The sequence below is a fragment of the Mustelus asterias genome, chromosome 22 (genome assembly GCF_964213995.1).
Source record: "Mustelus asterias chromosome 22, sMusAst1.hap1.1, whole genome shotgun sequence".
NCBI lineage: Eukaryota > Metazoa > Chordata > Chondrichthyes > Carcharhiniformes > Triakidae > Mustelus > Mustelus asterias.
The window spans coordinates 31,034,529-31,057,780 of NC_135822.1; the positions used below are offsets into that span (position 1 = coordinate 31,034,529).

Sequence of the window (23,252 nt, forward strand, 5' to 3'; positions counted from 1 at the left end):
GGGAGTGAGGAGGGAGTGAGGAGGGGAGTAAGGAGGGGAGTGAGGAGGGAGTGAGGAGGGTGTGGGGAGTGAGGAGGTGAGGAGGGAGTGAGAGTGAGGGAGTGAGGAGGAGTGAGAGGTGGGAGGGTGAGGGAGTGAGGAGGGAGTGAGGGTGAGGGAGTGAGGAGGGTGAGGGAGTGAGGAGGTGAGGGAGTTTGGTGGGTGAGGGAGTGAGGAGGGAGTGAGGAGGAGTGAAGAGGGTGAGGGAGTGAGGAGGGAGTGAGGAGGGAGTGAGGAGGGTGAGGGAGTGAGGAGGGAGTGAGGAGGGAGTGACGACGGAGTGAGGAGGGTGAGGGAGTGTGGAGGGAGTGAGGAGGGAGTGAGGAGGGTGAGGGAGTGAGGAGGGAGTGAGGAGGGAGTGAGGAGGGTGAGGGAGTGAGGAGGGTGAGGTAGTGAGGAGGGTGAGTGCGTGAGGAGGGTGAGGGAGTGAGGAGGGTGAGGAGTGAGGAGGGAGTGAGGAGGGTGAGGGAGTGTGGAGGGAGAGGGAGTGAGGAGGGAGTGAGGAGGGTGAGGGAGTGTGGAGGGAGGGAGTGAGGAGGGAGTGAGGAGGGTGAGGGAGTGTGTAGGGTGAGGGAGTGAGGAGGGAGTGAGGAGGGTGAGGGAGTGTGGAGGATGAGGGAGTGAGGAGGGAGTGAGGAGGGTGAGGGAGTGAGGAGGGAGTGAGGAGGGTGAGGGAGTGAGGAGGGAGTGAGGAGGGAGTGAGGAGAGTGAGGAGGGCGAGGGAGTGAGGAGGGAGTCAGGAGGGTGAGGGGGTGAGGGAGGAAAATAACTCCTCCCCCCCGCCCCAGGCATTGTTTGTTGGGAGATAGAGACCCTGTCCCACAAGGGAGAGAGAGCCCCAAGGGAATAAGGGAGTGTCCCACCCATCCCAGAGGGGAGCGAACGAGCCCGCAGGGACAGAGGGAGAGAATCCCCCCCCACCCACCCCCCTCAGGGGAGACAGACAGAGAAAACATCCAACCCCCCTTCCCACCGTCACTGAAAGCATCGTTAATATAAATGAAACATTGATTTTATTTTTGGTTTGTGATTTGCAGAGAGTCGGGAAAACATGGTGTTCCCCTGTGACTGCAGTATTTGCGTCGATGTTTTGTGTGTATGGTTTTATATTGTTTGTCTAAGCCTCACAGCGATGAGCACAGCTCTGGAGTTTGAATTAGATCCACAGTAGTTAGATACGGAGTTCTTCATTGTCCAGTTATCGGCAGATTATCCGCTGTATTGTGTCATGATCTGTAGTCATAACTTGGAGCGAAATACTCGCATTTATACAGGGGGTTTCCACCACCTCAGACTGTCCCAGAGCACTTTACTGCCAGAACATCTGGGTGAACCTCCCCCCTCCCAACTCTCCAAAATATTAATAACGTGGAGATTAGTTATTGGATTGAGTTCCATCTAAAACCCACAGGGACAGAATCAGTCAGTAATATCCAGATTTGGTTAGGGATGTTTTGAATACTGTAATGGACTACGAAGAGGTTTGCCTGAGGATTCAGTGAATAATACAGAGCCATGCAGACCAAGGCCATCCAGAGATGGACCTTTGGCCTGTTCCCATGTATGTGAATGCTATTAAGCCTCAGTGTCCAAGGGCTGCACCAGAGGGCGGGGTGCTGCAAGGGTTATGTGGCAGACAAAGAAATTAACTGTTCGCCATCTGGTGACCTCTGGGCAAAGGTGACAGTTGCCTGTTTGGCGTCATCGCCCACAATGAATCTCCACCCTTGCTGGCACACGGCAGGATGGCAGTCGGGTGGGTGGGGGGAGGGGTTGAGTGATGGACATAGACCGCCCCCGTATCTTGGAGAAGATTTTTTGATTTGATTTATTATTGTCACATGTATTGGGATACAGTGAAAAGTATTGTTTTTTGTGCGTTATACAGACAAAGCATACCGTTCATAGAGTATGTAGGGGAGAAAGAAAGGAGAGGGTGCAGAATATAGTGTTACAGTCATAGGTAGGGTGCAGAGAAAGATCAGCTTAATATAAGGTAGGTCCATTCAAAAGAAGGGGGGGAGGGTTTCTGGATTATGGGAATAAGATGACAATTCTTCTAAGACCTGTTATAGTATTTTGTGACTGCATTAAATGACATAGAAATTTTCAGCCAAAAAAAGGGGCAACACGGCACATATTAAATTATTATTAATATGGCTCTGTATTATTCACAGAATGCTCGGCTGTCAGTGCGGAGTCTGCACGTTCTCCCCATGTCAGCATGGGTTTCCTCCGGGTGCTCCGGTTTCCTCCCACAGCCCAATGATGTGCCGGTTAGGCGCATTGGCCGTGCTAAATTGCCCCTTAGTGTCCGGGGGATTAGCAGGGTAACTGTGTGGGGTGACAGGGATAGGGCCTGGGTGGGATTGTTGTCGGTGTAGACTCGATGGGCCGAACGATTCTATGATCTTAAAAGGATCACTGTGTTCATAAAAAGAAACATTGAAGCGAAAAGTGGAATATCATAAACGTACAACTGCGTCACTCCTGTGTACCAACAGAGAATGTGTGTCTTTACTTGCCTGCCTGACCCCCTAAGTTAAAAGTCTGCCGCCAGTGTAAGCTGCTGGGGTTCAGCCATGCACCGTTTATGTTGCTGGCTGGATTATGGAATCAGCTGCATTCTCTCGATCGTGTGCATTTTCTGTTAGATGCTGCTTTATAAGTCTGAACAAGGAGGCCTTGTGGCCCAGTGGGTAGCCCCCCCTCCCTCCCTCCCTCCCTCCGTCCCTCTGGGCCAGAAGCTGCAGGGTCATGAACCTGGAAAGGTGCGTTGAGAATGTGGTTAAATTGTCAGCCTGTGGGATCATTACGATTTGCCTGATTGCGAGGCGGTCGGAGCGGGAGAGTTTTCCCGGGCAGCCGTACTGCGGAAGCCAATGGCTTGCTCTACCTCCCCACCACCTCCGTCGACCCCCCTCCACTGCTCCTGTTTGGTCACACTGCTTATCCGACAGCAGCCCTGGATGAGCAGAAGTTTGCTGTTCAGTATTGGGAAGATCGAAGCCGGGGACCCTGATCCCGCCTCAAACTCCACTCCCTGACCATCGACTCCGTGCCTGTCCCGGGCAAACTGCCTCGAGGCTGAGTCAGACAGTTCGCAACCGCGCTTTCCCGTTTGACCCTAGGATGATCTCCGCGCAGTCGCCAAGGCTGCTTCCACCTCAGTAACATCGCCCCCGCTCTGCCCTGCTTCAGTGTATCTGCTGAAACTTGTGCCTTTGTCACCTCAAGCCTGGACAATTCTAATGTTCTGCTGCATGGCCTGCCATCTTCCCATCCTCAATAAACTTCAACTCATCCAAAACTCTGCTGCCCATGTCCCAGCTTGCAGCAAGTTCACCAGTCACCCCTGTGCCCACTAACCTGCCCGTGTCCTAGCTTGCAGCAAGTTCACCGGTAAGCCCTCTGCCCACTAACCTGCCCTTGCTTGCTTGAGGAATACATTTTGGCTAGGCGCTCCCTGAACTTTGAAATAGAATCCATAGGATTCCTACAGTGCAGAAGGAGGCCATTCAGCCCATCGGGTGTGTACAGTTGTACAAGACACTGGTAAGGCCACACTTGGAATACTGTGTACAGTTCTGGTCACCTATTATTAAAAGGATATTATTAAACGAGAAAGAGTTAGGGATTAGCTTAGTTTTTAAAAATAAAAGGGCGGCATGGACAAGTTGGGCCGAAGGGCCTGTTTCCATGCTGTAAACCTCTATAACTCTATGACCACAATCCCACCCCAGGCCCGATTCCCGTAACCCCACATATTTACCCAAGCTAATCCCCTGACACTAGGGTCAATTTAGCATGGCCAATCAACCTAACCCGCACATCTTTGGACTGTGGGAGGAAACCGGAGTACCAGAGGAAACCCATGCAGATACGGGGAGAATGTGCAAACTCCAACAGTCAGTGACCTGAGGCCGGGAATCGAACCCGGGTTCCTGGCGCTGTGGAATGGGATCTTTCACTTTCACCTGAGAAGGCAGCCGGGTCTTCGGTTTAAAGTCTCAACCAAGCGGCGGGTATGTGTGGCAGTGCCAAGCTCCCTCAGCACTGTGCTGCAGTGTCAGCCTAGATTGTGTAGCTGAAGGCTTGGAAAGGGGGCTTGAAGCCATCACCCCGCTGGCTCAAGAGGTGGAAGAAAAGAACAAAAAACATACACTTGTGCAAACATTAACCCTTTTCTAACCCCAATGTTTGGTTTGCAGCCTGAAAGACGATCGACCTTCTGGGCATTACACGCCCCACTCCCCCAACTCCCTTTCACCTTTCAAAGGATGGCCACTCTGGGAGACCTGCACGAAGATGCCCTAGCGGAGATCTTATGCCATGTGCCGGGAAGGGAGTTGGTTTTATCATGCCGACTGGTCTGCCGCTTGTGGAAGGAGCTGGTGGACGGAACGCACATTTGGAAGGAGAAGTGTATTCGCGAAAAAGCGATCAAGCGGAATTTGCACTGGACTCCGGACGACTGGAGGAATTTGTATTTCTTGCTACCGACGGTGAACTTGATCAAGAACCCCTGTGGAGTAGGTCAGTGCCATGGTTAAGTTTCTCCTTTGGGCTTGTGTTGCAGTCTCGGCTGCATGAACTCTTTCTGAATTCACCAGCATGTCGTTGGCAGAAGGGTCTCGGCCTGTGTTGAATGGTGATGGGTTATGAATCCAGTGCGTGGGTTTGTGTCTAAAGGGGCAAGAGGTGGAAGAGCATCTCACAAAAAGGGCTTGAACAAGTTGGTTGTGATTCCTATGCAATGGCATGTGGTGATTTTTAAATCCATTCTTTCATTTGACTGCCTGGGACTAGTGGGTTCATTGAGTGGCTCCGCTCTCTCACTGGCAGCATTGTGGTCATTGCTCCTCTAGACTTCCCTCTCTTGCTCCTCCAAATATCGTCCCCCAGCCTCCTCTCCAACCTCGCTGTCCTCAGGTTAAGAGTCACTGTGCCATCTCCTATTTTAACACATTGATCTCCTATTTTAACACATTGATCTTGAGATTAACCGCCCAACAATGGGCAGGAGATGTCTGTCATTTCAAAATGAAATGTGCGGAACGCAGACCAACCCGCCATGCAGACGCTCACCCCCAGTTTTACTCCGGTGTCCAAGATGGGATGCTTATTGTCAATGAAGTTGGCCGTGTGATTGAGAGCCTGATTTGAACATTACTGCTGTGCCAGTTTTCCCAGGTTTCATTGCTGCCAGTTTCCAGGTGGTGAGTGGCAGGAGTGCGTCTTCCAATCTCTCAAGCTGACTGTCCAAACCCACATCTCGAGCCTCCAATCGGACCCACATCATCTCAGCTGCCCAGGAAGTTTTATTTTTAGCATTTGTCGTCTTTTGTTTAAAATAGGGAAGATGGGACGTGCCCAGCTGTGGCCCACTGCAGCTCTTGTTTTGTCTTGTACCAACAATTAGACTGACACCACATCCCGGGCCTTGCCAGTTCCCTCAACCCGATGCAACCTCCCACAAACCCCCCCCCCCCCCCCCCCCCCCCCGCCACACACACACCCTCGCCCTCTCTCGCCTGCCCCTCGCCCTCTCTCGCCTGCCCCTCGCCCTCTCTCGCCTGCCCCTCGCCCTCTCTCGCCTGCCCCTCGCCCTCTCTCGCCTGCCCCTCGCCCTCTCTCGCCTGCCCCTCGCCCTCTCTCGCCTGCCCCTCGCCCTCTCTCGCCTGCCCCTCGCCCTCTCTCGCCTGCCCCTCGCCCTCTCTCGCCTGCCCCTCGCCCTCTCTCGCCTGCCCCTCGCCCTCTCTCGCCTGCCCCTCGCCCTCTCTCGCCTGCCCCTCGCCCTCTCTCGCCTGCCCCTCGCCCTCTCTCGCCTGCCCCTCGCCCTCTCTCGCCTGCCCCTCGCCCTCTCTCGCCTGCCCCTCGCCCTCTCTCGCCTGCCCCTCGCCCTCTCTCGCCTGCCCCTCGCCCTCTCTCGCCTGCCCCTCGCCCTCTCTCGCCTGCCCCTCGCCCTCTCTCGCCTGCCCCTCGCCCTCTCTCGCCTGCCCCTCGCCCTCTCTCGCCTGCCCCTCGCCCTCTCTCGCCTGCCCCTCGCCCTCTCTCGCCTGCCCCTCGCCCTCTCTCGCCTGCCCCTCGCCCTCTCTCGCCTGCCCCTCGCCCTCTCTCGCCTGCCCCTCGCCCTCTCTCGCCTGCCCCTCGCCCTCTCTCGCCTGCCCCTCGCCCTCTCTCGCCTGCCCCTCGCCCTCTCTCGCCTGCCCCTCGCCCTCTCTCGCCTGCCCCTCGCCCTCTCTCGCCTGCCCCTCGCCCTCTCTCGCCTGCCCCTCGCCCGCCCTCGCCTGCCCCTCGCCCGCCCTCGCCTGCCCCTCGCCCCGCCCTCGCCCCCCCCTCGCCCGCCCTCGCCCCCCCCTCGCCCGCCCTCGCCCCCCCCTCGCCCTCTCTCGCCTGCCCCCTGCTGTGCCTGTCTTGTCATTCAGGCCATTCGCTCCCAGAATCTCTGAACGAAGAAGCACGTGGCCTCCCTCAGTCATTCTGTCATTAAGCTACAGAGTTTAAAAATCCAGGCTTGGGATCCCGTAGCCATGGTTCAATTTATCGGGGTTGCTATTCTACTCTTTTTAACCCCATGTAGCCCCGAGCCGTGGCACTTGGCCCTCATCCCGGTTCTTCAGTTTGAAAAATAAATAATTGAAAGGTTTATTATTTCCTTTTTATGAGGTCATTTTTTAATTAAAGGTACGATGGGACTATTTAATTGGCACAAAAGCAAAATACTGCAGACGCAGGACATCTGAAATAAAACCAGGAAATACTGGGAGCACTCAGCAGGTCAGGCAACATCCGTGAAGAGAAAGACTACATTAAAGTTTCAGCTCATCATCCTTCTGATGAAGAGTGATCGACCTGAAACATGTTTTTCTGATACTACCTGACTTGCTATTTAATTGGCACCTTCTCACGATGTGTATATCGGAGGTATGAAGTGCCCCAAGCCTTAATTTTCTATAAACTCCCCAGAGACTTGGCCTGTAGATTTTATCCGCGGGTTACTGGATGGAGTCAGTATTTGAGATACTTCAAACTTGTAGGCCATATATTAACAGGATCGACGACGCAGTGTGTGCACAAGAATATCCTTCATTACAGTTGGGGCTTTGCAGAGTTTGAAAGGTTACTGTCACGTCGACATGTCACTCCCACCAGTTGCGTAGAATTTGCACAAGAAGTTGCGCAGAAAAAAAGGAGTGGCACAGTGGCTAGCACTGCTGCTTCACAGCGCTAGGGAATCCGGGTTCGATTCCCGGCTTGGGTCACTGTGCGGAGTCTGCACAATCTCCCTGTGTCTGCATGCGTTTCCTCCGGGTGCTCCGGTTTCCTCCCACAGTCCGAAAGACGTGTTGGTTGGGTGCGTTGGCCGTGCTAAATTCTCCCTCAGTGTACCCAAACAGGCACCGGAGTGTGGCGACTAGGGGATTTTCATAGAAATCATAGAAACCCTACAGTGCAGAAGGAGGCCATTCGGCCCATCGAGTCTGCACCGACCACAATTCCACCCAGGCCCTACCCCCACATATTTACCCACTAATCCCGCTAACCGACGCATCTCGGGACTCTAAGGGGCAATTTTTAACCTGGCCAATCAACCTAACCCGCACATCTTTGGACTGTGGGAGGAAACCGGAGCACCTGGAGGAAACCCACGCAGACACGAGGAGAATGTGCAAACTCCACACAGACAGTGACCCGAGCCGGGAATCGAACCCGGGACCCTGGAGCTGTGAAGCAGCTGTGCTAACCACTGTGCTACCGTGCCGCCCTAGTGACTTCATTGCAGTTTTAATGTAAGCCTACTTGTGACACTAATAAATAAACTTAAACATTTGAGATGATTGCCATTTTCGAACCGTGCTGAAGTATTGCAGGAACTGAAATGACTTGTAGTAGTAGATATTACTGAGTGAAGTCTATAAAATAATGAGGGGCACAGATCAGCTAGATAGTCAATATCTTTTCCCAAAGGTAGGGGAGTCTAAAACTAGAGGGCATAGGTTTAAGGTGAGAGGGGAGAGATACAAAAGTGTCCAGAGGGGCAATTTTTTCACACACAGGGTGGTGAGTGTCTGGAACAAGCTGCCCGAGGTAGTAGTAGAGGTGGGTACAATTTTGAAGTTTAAAAAGCATTTCGACAGTTACATGGGTAAGATGGGTATAGAGGGATATGGGCCTCGTCATTTCATGACCTAAAAATGGCAGACTTAGTGCCGACCTTAACATGGTCAACAAAACAATCATTCCAGACAAGTATCCACTTCATATGATCAAAGAGTTATCAGCGTCATTTCATGACTTTGCAATCTACACAAGGCTCGACATGTGACAGAGATACCTTCCAATTCCATTTGTGAAGCAAGGTTGAGATCTCGTGCCTTTCATTACTCATGAAGGTGTTTCAGTGCCACAGAATGCTCTATGGACAAAGTTCAGCCCTTAGTGAATTTCGGAAGATAGTGTCCAACAAGACTAAAGAACCAAAGTGGGTGTTCAACCTCACTGTTGATGTTGGCAGGGGCAAGGCAGAATGTGATCAGCAGCGCTCCCACTTGCCTCGCTCAACACAATCTGACACTCGACACAGACACATTTGCAGCATGAATTTCTGGGGTACAGAGTAACACAGTCTGGAATAAAGCCTACATAGAACAATGCCAAAGTGTGTTTCTAATCCTGTTAACATCAAAGAGTTGGTATCATTCCTTGGTGCTGCAAGTTTGTTCCTAACTGGGCGCAGATTGTAGAACCTCCTTGAAAGTCACTGCAGAATGGACCTGGATAATCACACAGCAAACAGTGATGAACACATCTCTACCAGCCCTCGCGTATGTCACATATCTGTGAGGGTTGTGGGGCTGAAACTCTCAGGGTTTGGATCGAGATCATGGAGGGAATTATAAACTAGGGTGAGGATTTTAAAATTGCTTCACTGAGGGCCACATACTGGGTGAGTGGAAAGACCCTACAATTAAATATTGGGAAGATCGAAGCAGGTTTGCACAGTGGGTTAGCACTGCTGCCTCACAGTACCAAGAACCCGGGTTCGATTCCCGGTTTGGGTCAGTGTCTGTGCGGAGTCTGCACATTCTCCCCGTGTCTGCGCGGGTTTCCTCCGGGTGCTCCGGTTTCCTCCCACAGTCCGAAAGACGTGCTGGTTAGGTGCATTGGCCATGCTAAATTCTCCCTCAGTGTTACCCGAACAGGCACCGGAGTGTGGCAACTAGGGGATTTTCACAGTAACTTCGTTGCAGCGTTAATGTAAACCTACTTGTGACACGAATAAATAAACTTCAAACTTCAGCCACTGCGGCAAACTCTGTTCCCCAGCTGCTGACCCCACTGCTCTCCCTGCCACGTGTCTGATACTGAACCAGACTGTTCACAACCATCAGCGAGACTGGGGTGATGTTTGAACGGGACTTGGTGTAAGTTAGAACATTGGCAGCAGCGGTTTTGGATGGTTTCGTGTTTACGCAGGGCCGATTTAAGGGAGGCAGGCCAGGAGTGTGGGAGTGACAATGGCAGTGGTGAGGGTGAAGGTTTCGTCTTGGAGTTGAACAATGTTCCAGAGATGGGAATAAACAGTTTTATTGATGGTATAGCTAAGTGGGCACCAGCGCCAAAAGTAGTGGCAAGGTTGTGAATAGCCTCAGACAGACGGCAGGGAGAGCGATGGAGCTAGGGAACAGAGTTTGTTGCAGTCGTTGAACACAATGGTTTTGATCTTCCCAATATTTAATTGAAGGAAATTTCCACTCCTCCGGTACTGGCTGTACTGCCTCGAGCAACACCACTAAACGGAAGATCATATCACTGTTCTGGAGACTTTGGCAGCACCATTTCCTTCCTACAGCCTTCAAACATGCCCGAGTTTAGACTCATAGAATCATGGAATCCCTACAGTACAGAAGGAGGCCATTCGACCCATCGAGTCTGTACCGACAACAATCCCACCCAGCCCCTATCCCTGTAATCCCACATATTTACCCTGCTAATCCATCTAACCTACGCACCCTGGGACACCGAGGGGCAATTTAGCATGGCCAATGCACCTAACCCCGCACATCTTTGGACTGTGGGAGGAAACCGGAGCACCCGGAGGAAACCCACGCAGACACGGGGAGAACATGCAGACTCCACACAGGCCCAAGCCGGGAATTGAACCCGGGACCCTGGCACTGTGAGGCAGCAGTGCTAACCACTGTGCCACCGTGCTGCCAATGTTTGTATCACAGTTTCATTTTTTAAACTGGTATCCCTGCCCCAGACTTCAGAACACTGTGAAATAGCTCTATCTCTCACGCAAAGACCAATCGCCGAATCCCGGGACCTCAGTTGCAAGCTGACGATAAAATATTTGAGAGAGTTGAGTGAAAGGTCTTTCATCATTTTGGAAGAGTGTAAATTCTGAATTGGTTGTTGACATGCTTTAACTGTGTAATAAGATGCAGTGTAGATGTAAGTTCTTCCTGCTGACTTTATTTCTGTTCCGACAGAAGATTTTCAGTTTTGGGACATTGACGATAATGGTGGGGATGAATGGAAAGTAGAAACCCTCCCAGGAGCCCATGGACAAAATCTTCCCGACAAAACTGTAAAGAAGTACTTTGTCACATCTTATGGGTAAGGATTCGATTGTACTGCGCTGCGCTGAGCTTATTCTAACTCCTTCCTTCCAATCGCCAGTCAGAACATGATGAGATTGCCACTGCCTTAGGAAGCTCTTGTCAAATGTTTCTTCATCTCTGGAGAATAACTGGTCTGCTTGCATTCCCTCCCTCTCTCCCTTCCTCCCTCATGGCCTCCCTCCCTCGTGCCCTGCTTCCCTCCCTTTGTGTCCTTCTGAAATACATTCAATGACTTGGCCTCCACAGCCTCCTGTGGTAGAGGGTTCCACAGGTTCACCACCCTGAGTGAAGAAATTTCACCTCATCTCAGTCTTAAATGGCTTACCCCATATCCTGAGACTGTGACCCCTTGTTCTCAACCCTCCAGCCAGAGGAAACAACATCCCTGCATCCAGTCTGTCCAGCCCTGTCAGAATTTTACACCTTTCAATGAGATCCCCCACTCATTCATCTAAATTCCAGTGAATACAGGCCCAACTGACCTCATCTCTCCTCGTATGAAAACCCTGCCTTCCCAGGAATCAGTTTGGTAAACCTTCACTGCACTCCCTCTATGGCAAGTACATCCTTTCTTGGATAAGGAGACCAAAACGGCACACAATACTCCATGTGTGGCCTCACCTGCGCAGCTGCAGTATGCCATCCTTGCTCCTGTCCTCAAGTCCTCTTGCAGTGAAGGCTAACATACCATTTGCCTTCCTAACTGTTTGCTGTGCCTTCAGGCTTACTTTCAGTGACTGGTGTACAAGGACACTCTTTGTACATCAACATTTTCCAATCTATGTCCATTTGAATAATACTCTGCCATTCCGTTTCTCCATCCAAAGTGGATAACTGCACATTTGTACACATCATACTGCATCGGCTAATGTCCTTAAAGGAAGGAAGTCTGGCGTGCAAGTGATTCCAGATCCACAGCAATAAGGCTGACTCTTAAAATGCCCTCTCTTAATATGTACTGCCACCTTGAAAGGTCAATGTAAGTGAACCCTCGGTCTCTCGTGAGTTTACTTTCAGTCTGTACTGCCACTCAATCTCGCTTCTGCCGAAATGTGTCACGTCACACTTATCCGTGTTAAATTCCATCTTGATTGACCCTATCTTCACTGCCTGTCACAACTCCAAGTTGGCAAATTTTGACATTTTTTTCTCTCTCTTCCAAACTCCCAAGTCATAAAAGTACTGATCTCAGCACTGATCCCTAGGGAACACCAACACCCCGGTCCTTCACTCAAACCAGCCTCCCATCCATTGACTCCGTCTACACTTCCCACTGCCTCGGAAAAGCAGCCAGCATAATCGAGGGCCCCACGCATCCCGGGCATACTCTCTTCCGTCGGGAAAAAGATACAAAAGTCTGAGGTCACGTACCAACTGACTCAAGAACAGCTTCTTCCCTGCTGCCATCAGATTTTTGAATGGTCCTATCACGTATTGAGTTGGTCTTTCTCCTCACCTTATTGGTAACTGCAACACTTATATTCTGCACCCTATCCTTTCCTTCTCCCCTATGTGCTCTATGAAAGGTATGTTTTGTCTGTATAGCGCGGAAGAAACAATAACTTTTCACTGTATCCCAATACATGTGACAATAATAAATTAAATCAAAACTGCTGTTTACCATCTTCCATTTTGAAAAAAACAACCATTTACCATGACTCGCTGTTTCCTGTCCTTTAATGAAGGGCAGAGGGACAATTTTTAGTCACTAAACCAACATCACTCTAAAACAGTTGATTTGGTCATTATCATGTTACCTAGGTTACCCATCATTTTCCTACATTACAACAGTGGCTACAATTCAAAATTATCTCACCGGTTGCAAATCACCTTGGAATGTCGTGGGGCCATGAGACGTGCTCAATAAATGTAAGTTATTTCATTTTTCATGTTTCTCTTTGACAGATTATGCCAGAAGTCCCAGCTAATTGATTTGATGGCAAATGGATTTTGGCCAGGCCTGATCGATGTAGTTCAGCCTAAAATTATAGTCAGTGATTGGTGAGTAATGCACCTTTTCATCCAGCAATATTCGATTAGATATCAGCAATTTGAGAAAATGACCAATAAGGGATATTATCGCGAGACCATTAATCCAGTAATGTTCTGGAGACCCAGGTTCAAATCCCACCACGACAGATGGTGGAATTTGAATTCAATTTAAAAAGAAAATCTGGAATTAAGGATCTACTGATGACCATGAAACCATTGTAGATTGTCGGAAAAACCCATCTGGTTCACTAATGTCCTTTTGAGGAAGGGGTGGCACAGGGACCTGGGTTCGATTCCTGCCTCGGGTCACTGTCTGTGTGGAATTTGCACATTCTCCCCGTGTCTGCGTGGGTTTCCTCCGGGTGCTCCGGTTTCCTCCCGCAGTCCGAAAGATGTGCTGGTTAGGTGCATTGGCCATGCTAAAATTCTCCCTCAGTGTACCCGAACAGGTACCGGAGTGTGGCGACTAGGGGGTTTTCACAGTAACTTCATTGCAGTGTTAATGTAAGCTTACTTGATAAATAAACTTTAAAAAAAAACAATGTGGCTGTCTCTCAGCTGCCCTCAAAAGGGCAACTTGAGATGGGCAATAAATGCTGGCCAGCCAACGATGCCCGTGTCCCACAAATTAATTAAAAACATTATGTAGAAATTAAATGTCAGATTTATGCAGAAAAATTAAACTCACCGGTGGGGCTAGATTTTTAATTGTGTAATAAAGGGCAGTAACCCAGAGACTGAGCACTAATTGGGCAAATTAGAATAATGAATAGCCAGACGGATAGCAAGGATGCTCAGCAAGGGTTAAACTAGGATAAGCAAAGTACTGCGGTTGCTGGAATCTGAAGGGTTAAATCAGGCTTGTCCAATCTATTCACCCTGGGGGACACGCTTCAAGCTTTTTCTCACTCAAGGGGCCACTGAGCAAATTTTGGCAAGATAAGGCTTGGCACGACATTAAAAATGAATTTGTGAAGGAAGAATCAATAACCATTTTTAAATGGGAGTAATTAATGAAGATGATCAAGTGCCAAACAGCAAAGCTAACAAATCACACAGACTAGGCCCCAAGTCCTGGTCACTAGGGATGGGATGGGTATCGGAACTCAGCTAAGGAGTTAGGTCTAAATGACACTGACCTTGCATTCACCTGTGGTGGTACACACTCCGTGCTGGCTTTGTGCAGGGGGTAAGAAGCAGGTTGCGTTCATCCTCTCGTGGCCTGCTTTCAAAGAATCCCTACAGTGGAAGAAGGAGGCCGTTCAGCCTATTGAGCCTGCACCGACAACAATCCTACGCAGGCCCTAACCCCTTAACCTCACATATTTACTCTGTTAAACACCCTGAAATTCAGCACGGCCAATCCACCTACTCTGCACATCTTGTGGGAGGAAACCGGAGCACCCGGAGGAAACCCACGCAGACACGGGGAGAACGTGCAGACTCCGCACAAACAGCCGCCCAAGGCCGGAATTGAACACGGGTCCCTGGCGCTGTGAGGCAGCAGTGCTCAGCACCATGCCGCCCTTTTGTGGATGAGTTTTAGGGGAGGGATGTGTGTCTTTCTTATTTCCGCTCTCTCAGTTTTACGCTCGCTCGCTCACTTTGTCTGCTCACCAGGCTCACTCGCTTGCTCCCTACTCTGGCACGGGGAAGGCTTGGACATCTTGCTGAGGAGGTATTCCAGACAATCTGAAAAGGGGTACGCTTCCTCACTTTGCCCTGTCTGGGACACCGGGTGCCCTGGGCAGGCATTGTTGCTCATGGCCTTCCCGACCCACTTTGCCATCTTGACCATTGTGCCCCTTTAGCGGACTAGTGCTTGGGTACCAGGGTGCAGGAGAGCAAGGCCAAAGGTGGACACACACACAAGTCATTCAGCCTCCTGCTACTCCATTCAGAGACTGTTTCTCTCCCAAATCTGCGTAGGCCCAATGGCGAGAAAGAGCCTTTGATTGGAGGAATAGTTCCTGACAGAATCTTTCGCTGTACTTGCCTGTATTTTGAACACTGGCTCCATGGACTGGATATAGAGGCTTAGAGCTGTGGCCTGTGGGCCATGGGTTGAACAAGTTTGGATTAAACAATGTAGGGTGGGACTAGATGGGCAGAATGGTCTGTTATTGCACTGACCAGTTCTGGACAGGGTTATTCCTGAGCTGCTGTGCCGGTGTGCATTGTCCTGAGCTGCAGTATTGAAATACCGTTCTGCACTGGTGGCAGGTATGCAGCAAGACGTGACTGTGGCTGTGTGTACTCCTTGGAGGTGGAGCTGCTGTCTGAGAGGAGGAGCGTCATCCGCAGTTACAGGTCAGAGGAGGTCACAATCCCGCAATGGAGCGATGCCAAATGGAACCAGGTACCTCATTATATTTGCATTTTACTCCATTTTCTCTATCTAGAGTTTTGGTCATATCTACAATTTCCGTAACGAGTTAACCTTTCAATTACCTGTGTGACTGTCAGTATTGTTGCTGCTGTGTTCAGCCAGTGGTGGGGTCCAGAATCGTTCCTGTGATCTGTCTCCTCGTGCCAATCTCCCATGGCCCCCGTGTTTCTGCCACATCCACTAACATATCCTGTTGTGTTCTCCCTTTCCCCCTTCCTTTCCCCCTTCCTTTCCCCCTTCCTTTCCCCCTTCCTTTCCCCCTTCCTTTCCCCCTTCCTTTCCCCCTTCCTTTCCCCCTTCCTTTCCCCCTTCCTTTCCCCCTTCCTTTCCCCCTTCCTTTCCCCCTTCCTTTCCCCCTTCCTTTCCCCCTTCCTTTCCCCCTTCCTTTCCCCCTTCCTTTCCCCCTTCCTTTCCCCCTTCCTTTCCCCCTTCCTTTCCCCCTTCCTTTCCCCCTTCCTTTCCCCCTTCCTTTCCCCCTTCCTTTCCCCCTTCCTTTCCCCCTTCCTTTCCCCCTTCCTTTCCCCCTTCCTTTCCCCCTTCCTTTCCCCCTTCCTTTCCCCCTTCCTTTCCCCCTTCCTTTCCCCCTTCCTTTCCCCCTTCCTTTCCCCCTTCCTTTCCCCCTTCCTTTCCCCCTTCCTTTCCCCCTTCCTTTCCCCCTTCCTTTCCCCCTTCCTTTCCCCCTTCCTTTCCCCCTTCCTTTCCCCCTTCCTTTCCCCCTTCCTTTCCCCCTTCCTTTCCCCCTTCCTTTCCCCCTTCCTTTCCCCCTTCCTTTCCCCCTTCCTTTCCCCCTTCCTTTCCCCCTTCCTTTCTCCCTTCCTTTCTCCCTTCCTTTCTCCCTTCCTTTCCCGGTAGCACAGTGGTTAGCACTGCTGCTTCACAGCTCCAGGGACCTGGGTTCGATTCCCGGCTCGGGTCACTGTCTGTGTGGAGTTTGCACATTCTCCTCGTGTCTGCGTGGGTTTCCTCCGGGTGCTCCAGTTTCCTCCCACAGTCCAAAGGTGTGCGGGTTAGGTTGATTGGCCATGCTAAAATTGCCCTTGGTGTCCTGGGATGCGTAGGTTAGAGGGATTAGTGGGTAAATATGTAGGGATATGGGGGTAGGGCCTGGGTGGGATTGTGGTCGGTGCAGACTCGATGGGCTGAATGGCCTCTTTCTGTGCTGTAGGGTTTCTAAGATTCTAAGATTCTTTCCCCCCTTCCCCCCCTTTCTCTTGCAAATATTTCCTCCCTCTCTGCTGTCAACATGGACCAGCTCTTTGACTGCAGAAGGCCTTACGAATTGGTTCCCTTCGTCCTCCATTGCATACATGCACGAGAATGTGCTTTAGGGAGACAGAAACCCTGACTGGCCTTTTCCTCTCCATGGGTATGAGGCGGTGGTATTACCACAGGTCACCTCACCTAGCTCATGCTGGGAGCAGAACCTGAGGCCTTAATGCAAAGCTGAAGCACGCAGAGTGAAAAGTTATCTTTATTTCTGTGTAACCTGTGGAATCAGAGGACAGACTAGAATCGCTCATTCACGCTGTGTGATAACCGGCAGCAATTCTTACCTTGCAGATGACCCATGTTTTTGAAAATTATGGGCCTGGTGTTCGATACGTTAAGTTCGCTCACGAGGGGAGAGACACGCAGTTCTGGGCAGGATGGTACGGAGTGCGGGTCACCAACAGCAGTGTCACCGTGGAACTATGATTGTTCTGGGACTGCCACTTGGACCAGATGAATAAGACCAAATGTTTGTTCAAACTGCAAGACGATAGCCCCTGATGCTGGGAATCCGATATGGAAACAGAAAGATGCTCAACAGGTCGGGAAGCAACTGTGAGGAGAGAAGCGGTGAACATTTCAGGTTGATGAGCTTTTAGGGGAGTTCTGCTGAAACATCATCCACCTGAATGCTTAAGTCTGTTTCTCTCTCCACGGATGCAGCCTGACCTGCTGAGTATTACCCGCCATTTTTGGCCTTATCGAAGAGAATTATCAAAAGGTTTGGTTGAATCTGATTTGTGTTTTGTACCTTGGATACGAGAATAACATTGAATTCACTTTATACTTTCATGGTCTGCGCATCACATCCGGCGGAACAGATCCTTTCATAACAGTTATTGTCATCAGTCAAGATTCAGAATGGATTAAAATAATGAACCGAGAGATGTGGGGGGGAGAAAGGCACTGGCATGTTCGCTGCTCTATGGCAACCCCGTAGATTGAGCGACAATCTATCTTTAATTGCCGTGAACCAGGTAACTGCAAAACCCTGGTGGTAAGAAGATATGGACCTAACCTTTTTTTGGCTTAAAGAGGAAGCACTTTAGCAGAAGATTATTCATAACGCTCGTCCAAGATACAGTAAGGTGCTGATCTGTGAGTGGGTTGCACTAGGTGGCCTCCCTGTTCACTGCAAAATCACCTCGATTGGAGTGAAGTCTCGACGTCTCCATCCATCCTTAAAGGGACCCAGGGGGTAAAACACCTGAAATCAGGTGGGGGGGAGGGGGGCTCCTCAATGGGACAGGAGACCATTTCTCAGAGCAGCAAAGACTGTCTTTAGAATTCTCTCTTTTTGCACTGACACTGGGCGAGTATTTTGAAGAAATGACCCTTTTCCATTTATTGGGTTGGATGCAATTAAAGGCAGATTGTTGTTGGATCTTTAGGAGTGACAACGAGATGTTGAATATTAGTAATGAATGGGTCAGTACCTTTTTTATGCCTTCTCTTTTAGCAAATGTGTTCCTAGATGTTGCCTGCCGGGTGGAGAACTCCCATAAAGATTAATATCGTGGCACAGTTTCAGTCTAATTTTGTCTGAAGTCATTCACTTGAGATGCCACCAAATTATCCCAAACGACTCCCAGTGTGTGGAATCTATTGCACTCTCGATTAAGTAGCTTTCATGCTCTTCTCATCTCTTTGGCCCAGATGTGTTTAAGAGGCAAATACTTCACGAGACGAAAAGGGGGTAAAGCTGATTTAGTTTCCGTAGAGTCTGCTTGATGTAAATGCCATTGAATTGTGTCAATCACTTGTGTGTGACGCCATTTTGGAAGAAGGGACTGTAGTGGGGGTTTTCTGTCGGTGGCCTGATTCCCTTAAAAACTTAAGAAAACTTAGAATTAAACTCACTAAAGGCAATAATTTTCAGTTTCAAGGCACGACTAAAAATTTATTTTTAACATAAAGACATTAACCTTGGCCGCGGAAGCCTTTGGAGGGCCAAGTAACACAGGTTAGTGGTTAAGACCTCTCCCAAAGGCCTCCCGCGGCCAAGGTTAACGTCTTGTATGTCTTTATGTTTAAAATAAATTTTTTGTTACGTCTTAAAGCTGAAAATTATTGCCTTTGCGAGTTTAATTCTAAGTTTTTAAGAGAATCAAGCCACAGAGAGAGAAAACCCCCACTACAGGGACACATCGATTTGCTGTCTCTTTTGCTGACTACCCCCAGTTCTTAACCAAATAAAAAGGAAAATCTTTTTCCAAACGTGGTTTTTCATGCACAAAGTTACTATTTTTTTATTTTGTGACTTTTTCTGAGGTTCTCGGCCCTACTTGTAATAAATTGGATTGATTCTTTGGGTTCAATTTGCTTCTGTTTTAAACCATTTGTATATCAATTAAAGTATTTAAAATGGAACGCCGGAGAGAATGTACAAATTGCTGTGAGGTATTTGGAAGAAATATCTCAGCGAGCAACTGAAACAGGCCTCCTGACTGTGGTCGAGGCAGGTCTGCTTTAGGTCCAATACGTACAATGTTATCTGGCCAAGAAGATTGAGAAATGCTTGTTATCGTTGCGGCACGGTGGTTAGCACTGTTGCCTCACCGTACCAGGGACCCGGGTTCAATTCCCGGCTTGGGTCACTGTCTGTGTGGAGTTTGCACATTCTCCCCCGTGTCTGCGTGGGTTTCCTCTGGGTGCTCCGGTTTCCTCCCACAGTCCAAAGACGTGCGGGTTAGGTTGATTGGCCGTGCTAAATTGACCCTAGGGGGATTAGCAGGGTAAATATGTAGGGTTACGGGAATAGGACCTGGGCGGGAATGTGGTCGGTGCACTCTTGATGGGCCAAATGGCCTCCTTCTGCACTGTAGGGATTCTATGATCGTTGTGCAATACAGATCTGTCCAGTTCTGAGGTTACTCTCCTCTTGTGATAGACCGGCTGGAGGCAAAAGTGCCAGTGGTCCCAGTCCACTGAGCTGGAAGCAAATTTGCTGAAAACACCAGGCTGGTCTCCATCTTGAGACCTGTTGACTGTTCAAGCGTAATCAGAAAGTGAACGTGTCCTTGTTATCCATAATGCATTTCTATCATGGAATGGATTGTGGAGGGCGGGTTCTTTGGGTCTTTTGTAGACTTCCTGAGCAATGGTACAAATTTGTAAAAAATAAATGATCCAGTTTTCATAATATGAAGAGCATAAAACTCCATGAACCACTTTAAAAGACCAAGGTAAATGAAAGCTTTTGCACTCAGTGTTAATAGAGGTATTTATTATCAGGACATGCTTTAGATAATGCTTAGAACTATTAACCCTTCAAAGCATCAACAGTAAGCCTTTTTCTCCTATTCTGTGCAATTGCCTTCTGTAAACTGTTACGACAAATACTGTACTCAATAAATTGTTCCTTAAAAAACAACTGAGTAGTAGTTCAGGTGTTCTTATTAGTCGGTCGGACTAACAGCTGTCCGGTGTGGCTGGATTACAAAAATGTCTGTGCCTCGTGACACAATATTAGCCAATGAAGATATTCTGTTTCTCGGTCAAGCAGATATGAGAAATTTTTTCCTTCCTTTTCCTCTCACTGTTTAAATAAACCCCCTGCCGGGCGATACATTCAAGACAGGAGTAGGCCATTCGGTCCCTTCAAGCCTGCTCCGCCATTTAATACAATCATGGCTGATCTGATTGTGACCTCAATTCCACTTTCTTGTCTACCCTCCCCCCATACCCTTTGACCCCTCTCGTTAGTCAACACTCCCTACGGGGATGTCACTGTTTTTTGATCTGTCATTCGTACATATCTTTGGGTGTAGCAGAGGAATTCCGATTGCCAATGTGCACCTGTGAAGGGGGAGTGCTTTGGTTGCCGAATGACCAGGACAATGTAAATGGGTTTGGGAACATTTATCCTGGTTTGTATCCATTGCAAAGCAGCAAATGCTGTCAAAAAGGATGTGTTTGCAGACGGTGCAACTCCAGTGGAATGCTTCAGCCTGAACGTCCTGCAGGGGGCTCACCCTAGGCCCTGAACTGTTTAGGCGCCAGGGATCCTCCATTTTACTCCCACTGTAACTTGCGAAACAAATTTGACCTTCACTGGGTTGAAACAGGGTAGGTGCCCGGTCTGGTGGATTCCCTGCCATTGTGGCTGGATTGGCCTTTGGTTTGTGCCAGGCACTGCCTGGACATCTTTTTCCCCTTCACCCACCTCCCTGCCCGGGGCTGTACTGACCTATGTGCCCCAGGTGGGTTCCTCTTGACAGCTTCAAGTTTTGCGGAACTGATTTCTCCTTCCCAGCCGCCTTTTGTACGTTCCTGGGCGATGAGGTGAAGTGGACTGAATCTTATGAATGGAGATTTCAGAACCGTACACGTTATTCCAAATGTAGCTTTCCCTGAACCATTTTGGAGTCCCATCAGGAGTACTGTGTCTAATTTTAGTCACCGCCTCCAACACGGCTTCATCACGATGACACTGGACCTTAGAGGGTTAAACAACGAGGACATAAGCTTGGCTTGTACTTCCTCAAGTTGAGGAATTTGAGACTGTGATTTGATTGAAGTGTTTAAAATGTTAAAAAAGGTTTGATGGGGTAGAAAGAGGGGAACTAGTTAGTTGGAGAGTCAAGAACAAGTGGATATCATAAAATTCGAGCCAGGCTGTTCAGAACAGCAATTTAGAAGCAGTTCTTCACACAAAAGATGGTGGATCTGGTTTCCCAGAAGGCTGTTGATGCTGGGCAATTGGAAATTTCTGGGATTAAAAGTATCAAGGAATATGGTTCAAAGGCAGGAAATGGAGTTGAAGTGCAGGTCAGCCGTGATCCGATTAAGTGACAAGAGCAAATCATAGATTCATAGAATCACGACGGTGCAGAAGGAGGCCATTCGGCCCATCGAGTCTGCACTGACAACAATCCCACCCAGACCCTATCCCCGTAACCTCACATATTTAACCTGCTAATTTCCCTGACACTAAGGGGCAATTTAGCATAGCCAATCCACCTAACCCGCACATCTTTGGAGTGTGGGAGGAAACCCACAAAGACATTTACCCGAAGCCGGAATTGAACCTTGCTCCCTGGCGCTGTGAGGCAGCAGTGCTAACCACTGTGCCACCGTGCCGCCCACAAATCGGGGGAGTTATTCGTCCACTCTTGATGTTCCTGTGATGATGTTTGACTCAGCCAAACAGCCTCATCCCACTCTTTTTCAATATTTTGTTATCTGATATAGAGAAATGTTCAAAGAAAATAAGAAAACGATCTTTTTGTTAACGTACCGGTAATTATTCTCTGGGGCTGTACGCAGCAGTGGACTGAAGATTGATCTTTAATTCCTGGAGAGCAGGCCCAGTCTGGATGGTTGGCAATTCTAGTCACCAATCATCCGCTTTTTGTTCTGGAGACCCCATTTGTGTAGTGGTGCTGAGCGTGTAAAATACCTCGCTTCTGCCTTCCTCATCTTCCTAGGAACTGGAGATGACAGCAGAGAAGGGATGGCACAGTGGCACTGCTGCCTCACAGTGCCGGGGACCCAGGTTCAAATCCTGGCTTGGGTCATAAGTCTGTATGGAGTCTGCATGTTCTCCCCATGTCTGTCTGGGTTTCCCCCAGGTGCTCCGGTTTTCTCCCACAGTCAAAAGATGTGCAGGTTAGGTTGATTAGCCATGCTAAATTTCCCCGTAGTGCCAGGGGATTGGGTAAATATGAGGAGTTACAGGAATAGGGCCTGGGTGGAATTGTGCTTGGTGCGGTCTCCTACTGCACTGTAGGGAGTCTATGATTCTATAAGAATGACGATGGAGGTGTTACACAAGATGTTTTGTGCCTTCTGATTGATTAATGTTTCCTCAGGTCCTTGAGCGGTTGTCACCCTTGATCTGTGCCTCATTTGAACATACGAAGAATGAGCAGGAGTAGGCCATTCGGCCCCTCGAGCCTGCAGTGCCATTTTAATAGGATCGTGGCTGATCTGATGGTAACCTCAAATCTGCATCCCACCCACCCCCAATAACCTAGGTCATTGGTTCCCTGCAGTTATGACTGCCATCTTTTTGCATTGATTACTGATGGAGGGTAGATAGAAGCAAGGGAAGGACTCGGAGCACAGTTTTCAGTTATTGCTTGTTGTATGAGGAACGGTTGAGGACTCTGGGTCTGTACTCGTTGGAGTTTAGAAGGATGAGGGGGGATCTTATTGAAACTTACAGGATACTGAGAGACCTGGATAGAGTGGAAGAAAAGATCCTGAAGTTTCCTACTGTTTTTATACTACAAATAGGGCCTAGAGATGACATTAGCATGCAGACTATGTTCTGTATAGCATGATGTGGTTCCTGATGTGACGTGTACACAGTTCTGGACCTAGTTAATGAAGGCTCTTAAATTTGGATTTATTTTATTGTTGGATTACCTTTGAATCCATAGAATCCCAAGAGTTCAGAAGGAGGCTACTCGGCCCATCAAATCTGTACTGACTCTCCATAGGGTCATATTCTTCATCTCCCTCCTGAGTTTGCTGCCTCAAGATAGGTCCAATCACTGCCACAACCTATGCCATGAGAAGGGCAAAGAGGCAGGTCCCAAGTCCACCCCAGCCAGAGTGAAGGAATCCAGTTCTAAATATGGAGTTATTAAAAATGATTCTCATATGAAGTAGGGATTAAAGATTAGAAGTAGAGTTCATCTGTTGGACATGGGTTCAGAAATTTGTAAACAAGCCTGAACATAATAGTGTGCTTTAGGACACAGTAGTACAGTGGTTAGCACTGCTGCCTCACAGCTCCAGGGACCTGGGTTCGATTCCCGGCTTTGTCACCGTCTGTGTGTAGTTTGCACATTCTCATCGTGTCTGCGTGGATTTCCTCCGGGTGCTCCGATTTTCTCCCACAGTCCAAAGATGTGCGGGTTAGGTTGCTAGGCTATGCTAAATTGCCCCTTAGTGTCCCGGGATATGTAGGTTAGAGGAATTAG

At 49.3% G+C, this 23,252-nt stretch overlaps 1 protein-coding gene across 4 annotated transcripts in view; it reads left to right on the top strand.

Moving 5' to 3' along the window:
• Window positions 1-19,693, top strand: part of LOC144509988 (F-box only protein 6-like) — a 29,011-nt gene extending 9,318 nt beyond the window's left edge. The window contains exons 2-6 of one of the 4 annotated variants that reach the window (XM_078239068.1): window positions 4,251-4,575; window positions 10,539-10,665; window positions 12,576-12,671; window positions 14,886-15,021; window positions 16,612-19,693. In XM_078239068.1, the coding sequence (XP_078095194.1) occupies window positions 4,320-4,575; window positions 10,539-10,665; window positions 12,576-12,671; window positions 14,886-15,021; window positions 16,612-16,746 (750 nt within the window). In that variant the 5' untranslated portion in view covers window positions 4,251-4,319 and the 3' untranslated portion in view covers window positions 16,747-19,693. Of the gene's footprint in view, window positions 1-4,215; window positions 4,576-10,538; window positions 10,666-12,575; window positions 12,672-14,885; window positions 15,022-16,611 lie in introns of those variants that run through there. The other 3 variants (XM_078239069.1, XM_078239067.1, XM_078239066.1) reach the window with 3 other exon arrangements.
• The last annotated feature ends 3,559 nt before the right edge of the window (window positions 19,694-23,252 follow it).